The 6,333-nt window shown below is 42.5% G+C and overlaps 1 protein-coding gene across 1 annotated transcript in view; it reads right to left on the bottom strand.

Annotated features, from left to right (window-relative positions):
• PREP (prolyl endopeptidase) overlaps positions 1-6,333 on the bottom strand; it is a 163,697-nt gene that overhangs the window by 65,998 nt on the left and 91,366 nt on the right. Inside the window, exon 9 of the mRNA XM_011996081.1 lies at positions 4,409-4,606. Coding sequence (XP_011851471.1) covers positions 4,409-4,606 — 198 coding nt within the window. The remainder of the gene's footprint in view (positions 1-4,408; positions 4,607-6,333) is intronic.

The raw sequence follows: 6,333 nt of genomic DNA, 5'->3' as shown, positions 1-6,333 counted from the left end.
GCTACTACTTTCTAACATTTAAGAACGAAATCAAAGAAATAATAAGACAAGTCATTAATGTTTGAAAACAATGACACTGCTGTGGTTTATAAAACAGAACTAGTCATCCACAGAGTGGCTGGTGTGGAAATAGCACCTCCCCACATAATACTTTAAACATATGCTGTCAAGTCTATGAAAAATCGATTTAGTGATCCCATCAGTACTTGCTGGAAAACCAAAAACCAAACAGTACTCCCACAGGGCACATTTAAATGGAATAATCATTATTAAAATGTCAGTCCTTTCTTCTCGACTCCTCTGTGTATGCACTTCACTAACAGCTGGGAAACAATATGCTGCCCCCGACTGGAAAGGAGTAATATATTCAGATCGGTGAGCAGCACAGCCGCCAATCCTTATGAATGTTGTCTCAATTCTCATGATTACAGACAACTGTTTTAAGGTGACCATAACAGGGTATACGATTAACGCTGACAGTAAGATGTGTAACATGACTCAAGTATTGACTTTCTTAGTTGAAGTTACGCTTGGATATTTGTTAGAATATACCTTTATATATTCTTCCAGTTGCATTCTGTGAGCATGCATTCTAATTTACCAGATATACTGAACACTGTACTTGCCTAAATCAGTGTAATCTTGAGGGTAAAAGGCTATCTCTTGTGGTATGTTTTAATTTTTAAGAGCTTCCTGATCAGTACCTGGTGCCCCCCACAAACACAAAAAGCATGTAAATTTTAGAAAAAAAGGACAAATCAACAACAACAACAACAACAACAAAGACAGAGTGCAGACCAAGCATGTGCCATTTGAGCACCTGCCTCACCGTGGCATCACCATGACCTGTAGTACAGCAAATGACAACGGCCTAGGGAGCCAAAATTCCCAGCTCTGCAAGTTGCTAGCTCAGTGACCTGAGACAAGGCTCCCAAGTACTAGAATGCAAGTTCTGTAGTGAAAGACAATGAGTAGGAAATAGACTCTAAACGCCTGTTTATCTAGAAAGGTTGAGACATCAAATCTAACCACAGAATGAAATAAATATGTAACAGGGGCTGGTTACTGTTCACGGAAAGAGTTTCAAATGCCTGACCTCCCTATTCTTCTGTCCTGTGCACCAGAAGTGGTGCCCTGAAGGAGGCTGTGTTAAACCTGGAGGTATTGGCACTTAACATATTTTATCGATACTTTCTATTTACAGATCCATCTAGGTTAGCCCCTTGCATATTCACAGCATAATGTGAATCCCTATAATCTAATGATGCTTTGTGTCCCATCTGATTTGGCTCACAGAGGATAAGAACAAGGAAGGTGGGGTTTGAAGAAAACATCCTAGAATCATAAACCAGAGTTGGTCAGGTGATTGCTAGGAAATAAATTTCAAAGTTTAAGTCTGAAAAAAGAGAACTGAACTATGGAAGTCCCTTAAGGCCAGAGGAGGTATCTGGACTTGAGAAGGAGGCAGGGAGATCAGCTGGTATGTTCCCAGTGTAATCTGAAATAAATGTAAGGAGAAGCAGGAGTAGTCAGGAGAAAGAGACAGCTCTAGGAGAAGCCATCAAAACAAGAATCAGGGGATCCGAAAAGTCACGTATGTAAAAAGGCGGCACACTTTGTAACCCACAGAAATTTTGTTTTAACTGATTTTGGGTTGGGTTTTAACATTATTAAAAGAACAAAAAAAAAAAAAAGTCTCAAAAAGTTTAGACTTTCACTGATAATCCCTGAAAGGCTTTTCTATGATTTGTCACCCGACTCCCAGAGCCATGCATATGGGACTGCTCTACAAGATTATTACAACACGCAGGTCTGGAGCTCACCCTAGGCAACTCTCCAAGGTTCCACAAGTACAGAGTTCACAGGTTCAACCACTAAGTGGTTTGAACCACAGGGAATAAGTGCACTGTGCTCTAAGCTGCTACGGCTGCCTGTTTTCTTCCAAATGGGACTCAAGGTGCCAAAGTAAGTCATAAGTGGCTTGGGCTCAAGCTGTGTTTTCACCATGTACCTCCAAGGAAAACAAAGTCAGCTGGTGTGCACCTGCCAGAGGTACCAAATGTCTGCAGCAGGAAGCTGGAGCTGCAGTTATTTGTGACCCTGGGGCTTTCCATATAATTGGGTGCCTCTGCTCTTTACTGTAGTAGTGAACAGCTAGCCTTCAGACACCAGTGCAAGACTACTTGTGAGCTGATGTGTATATACACACACTGACAATCCACGCTTTCATGAGATCTAATCTAATTATCTGATGGCTGTTTTTGCATTTGGTCTCACAAGATCTGAGTGTGGAAGCCCCTTTCTCTGGTTTTAGAAATCAAATTGCATTTGGGAGAGAAAAGAGAAAAATGGAGGCAAAACTAGTAAAACGAGACAGACAAAGCTTAGTCAGAAAATTAAAGCTTGGTCAGAAAATGCCTGGCAGTACAGAACGAGGAACACACTTCTCTTTTCAAATTTCACAGCCACAGTCACGGATAATATTTCATTGCTTGGCACAGAACCCAACATTTTACACTTGGACAATAAGCCCTTTCTTCCCCAGGTAATGATGAGCTTGTTCCTGACATAAATGGTCACATGCGGTCACTGAAGGAGGTTTACAGGCCTTTGGGGACTCCAGCTTTTATTAAGAGCAGGTGAGTCACCCTCACTGCCCTCCTCATTGTCCTTTATCCATTTAAACTGTTTAAGATACAAAATTTTCCAAAGTAAAACTTCTGTACCCAGTGTAAATTTGAGGAAATAAACTGTGGGTACTGCAGCAGTGGGTTAAGAATGGCTATCTAGAAGAAATGATTTTCCTCATCTGTCCACTGGCTGCTGCTGTACTCCAGGTTCTAGGGGGAAGAGGGAATGGGGGAGGTGCAGGACACCCTGAAGTCGAATTCTTGAACGGTCGCTTCCTGGCTTCTGGCCCTTGCACGGTTTCCACATTCTTGTGGGTGCTTTTCCTAGTTTCTCTTGATCCACTGCAAGGTGCTTGGGAAAGTAAAGCCTGCTAGGTTTTCAAGGTATACTATCAGACCTATTTACAGAACATTATTCTTTTGGTTTTAATAACCCTGACAGAAACCTGCCACCACAATAAGATTCCTTATGGATTGCCTGCTCTGTGACTCAGAGGCTCAAAATAAAAGTGCCGAGACATCACTGTCAACTGGCCAAATCCCAAGAGGTGGTCGGGGCCAGTTGAGCACCTGCCTTGCTCTCCCCTAAGACTGCTTTTTTTGTCTAATGACCAAACGACTGCAAAACTGAGTGGGACAAAAAGCATTTCGGAGGAGTTCAACATATGTGCATAAGGAAAGTGCAGACTTTTTTTCAGCCAGATTGCTTTTAGGACAGGGTCTGCCTGGTCAACTGCAAACTGCCAACTGAGCCAGACTCCTGGGACAAACCACAGTGTGTGTATGGCCATGATGCTACAAAAACAGTGCAGACGGATGGAATGGAGGAAAAAAACAAAACAAAGCAAACTGAAGGTGACCAATTTTTTTTTTTTTTTAAGTTAAAAAGAGAGCTATGTTTACTTTGGGGAAAATTAACTCACACCATAAAATGTAAAACTACAACTTACAAGTGTTTCCCTTACCTACTAGAACCAAATAACACACATTTTTTCATGATGTAGGACTATACTTTTAGAATTACATTTTATTTTGGTTTAACAACAGCAGAATTGATTCTCAGCTTATTCCAGAGAACATTTTTTTGTCAGATGTAGCTAAATATTTTACATTTTTATATCTGCACTGTGTTCTTGTGCATATAGACCAAAGACTGAATCAAACGTTGTATTCATTGGGACTAATGTTTTTTTTTTTTTTTTTGAGATGGAGTCTCGCTCTGTTGACAGGCTGGAGTGCAGTGGTGCAATCTTAGCTCACTGCAACCTTTGCCTCCCGGGTTCAAGCGATTCTCCTGCCTCGGCCTCCTGAGCAGCTGGGACTACAGGCACATGCCACCACGCCAGGCTAATTTTTGTATTTTTAGAAGAGACTGGGTTTCACCACGTGAAACCACCCTGGGTTTGCCCAGGATGGTCTCGATCTCTTGACCTTGCGATCCACCCGCCTCGGCCTCCCAAAGTGCTAGGATTATAGGAGTGAGCCACTATGCCTGGCCCATTGGTACTAATTTTTAATCAACCTAGAACGTTAGCTGTTCCTGGCTCCAGAAGAACAGAGACTTGGAATGTAAGATTAATGAGAGTGCCATTTTAGGCATTTACCTTTCCCTTTGTTCTGGGCATCTGTTCTAGCGTTTTATTCCCAGTAAGTAATTTTGGCTATAATACAGCATATGTGATTTTCAATAACATAGCATTATACTTCCATTTCCCCCAAAGAAACCCAAACACCAGTCTGATTTTTAAAGTGAACAGCAACAGTGAAAAAACACTTACCTGGAGATAAAAAGGAAGTAAACTGATAGAAGATTTCAGTGTCCTTCTTCTGACCGCTGTACCCCACGATGCTGCCGACCTCAAGCGGGAAGGTCTTAAGGAGAGCACCAGTAGTCAGGTCGTGGAGCTGTAGAATGTTCTTGACATCATGGAGGTAGCATAAGACCAAGAAGTTGGACCTGACACAAGCTACCCATTCTGAAAGGATAAGAAGGAGAAAACACCTAATGCAATTTTAAAAATTAATGAAAACATATTTAATTGAGCAACAGTTCCAGAGCTACACATAGGACTATATGTAGCAATGAGACTTGCAACGTCACTTTTACTTTTTTTTTTTTTTTTGGAGACAGGGTCTTGCTCTGTTGCCCAGGCTGGAGTGCAGTAGTGCAATCTCAGCTCACTGCAACCTCTACCTCCCAGGTTCAAGGGATTTTTCTGCCTCAGCCTCCCAAATGGCTGGGATTACAGATGTGTGCCACCACGCCTGGCTAATTTTCATATTTTTAGTAGACAGGGTTTCACTATCTAGTCCAAACTGGTCTTGAACTCCTGGCCTCAAGAGATCTGCCCGTCTTGACCTCCCGAAGTGTTGAGATTACAGGCGTTTACAGGCGTGAGCCACTGTGCCCAGACTGATAATTGGTTTTAATTATTCATCTAGTTTTCAACACATTCCTTTAATAAATGACTATTTTATTTCCTCGGCCAAGGGCTTTTGATGACCTAGATAATGCCTGGAATAGTAACCCTGCCTTCCTATTTTGTGCCCATTATCATGCTATAGGAGCTATAAGGAGGAAAACAATAAAAGCCAAATCATGGTTCATGTCTGACAGGATTATTAGATAAAAATGTAATAAGCCCTTGTTATCCACCAGATTCCCTGCAAAGTGCTAGAGAGACAAGTAGTAAGATGAGGTCGATTCTGCTCGTGAGACAAAATCATATAAAAATGCAAGTAATAAACCATAAACAAGGGTAAGTGACTGGTTGGTTGAGGATCCAAAACGAATGACAGCCCTAAAGCAAGGGTTGAATTGAGTCTCAAGTACAGGAGTGTGGAGATGGAGGGGAAATGGGGGCTAGCAGGAAAAGCACAGCATCCTATGGGATGAGGTGCAGGAAGATAGGCGACTCCTGGCACGAAGGCCAGAGCCAGGAATGGGGAAAGGAACAGAAAGGACAGACTGTTTAAGATACAAAATTTTCCAAAGTAAAACTTCTGTACCCAGTGTAAATTTGAGGAAATAAACTGTGGGTACTGCAGCAGTGGGTTAAGAATGGCTATCTAGAAGAAATGATTTTCCTCATCTGTCCACTGGCTGCTGCTGTACTCCAGGTTCTAGGGGGAAGAGGGAATGGGGGAGGTGCAGGACACCCTGAAGTCGAATTCTTGAACGGTCGCTTCCTGGCTTCTGGCCCTTGCATGGTTTCCACATTCTTGTGGGTGCTTTTCCTAGTTTCTCTTGATCCACTGCAAGGTGCTTGGGAAAGTAAAGCCTGCTAGGTTTTCAAGGTATACTATCAGACCTATTTACAGAACATTATTCTTTTGGTTTTAATAACCCTGACAGAAACCTGCCACCACAATAAGATTCCTTATGGATTGCCTGCTCTGTGACTCAGAGGCTCAAAATAAAAGTGCCGAGACATCACTGTCAACTGGCCAAATCCCAAGAGGCCGTCGGGGCCAGTTGAGCACCTGCCTTGCTCTCCCCTAAGACTGCTTTTTTTGTCTAATGACCAAACGACTGCAAAACTGAGTGGGACAAAAAGCACTTCGGAGGAGTACAACATATGTACATAAGGAAAGTGCAGACTTTTTTCCAGCCAGATTGCTTTTAGGACAGGGTCTGCCTGGTCAACTGCAAACTGCCAACTGAGCCAGACTCCTGGGACAAACCACAGTGTGTGTATGGCCA

This window comes from Mandrillus leucophaeus, unplaced genomic scaffold (genome assembly GCF_000951045.1).
Source record: "Mandrillus leucophaeus isolate KB7577 unplaced genomic scaffold, Mleu.le_1.0 Scaffold501, whole genome shotgun sequence".
Taxonomy (NCBI): Eukaryota; Metazoa; Chordata; class Mammalia; order Primates; family Cercopithecidae; genus Mandrillus; species Mandrillus leucophaeus.
This window is presented reverse-complemented; position numbering and strand designations above follow the sequence as displayed.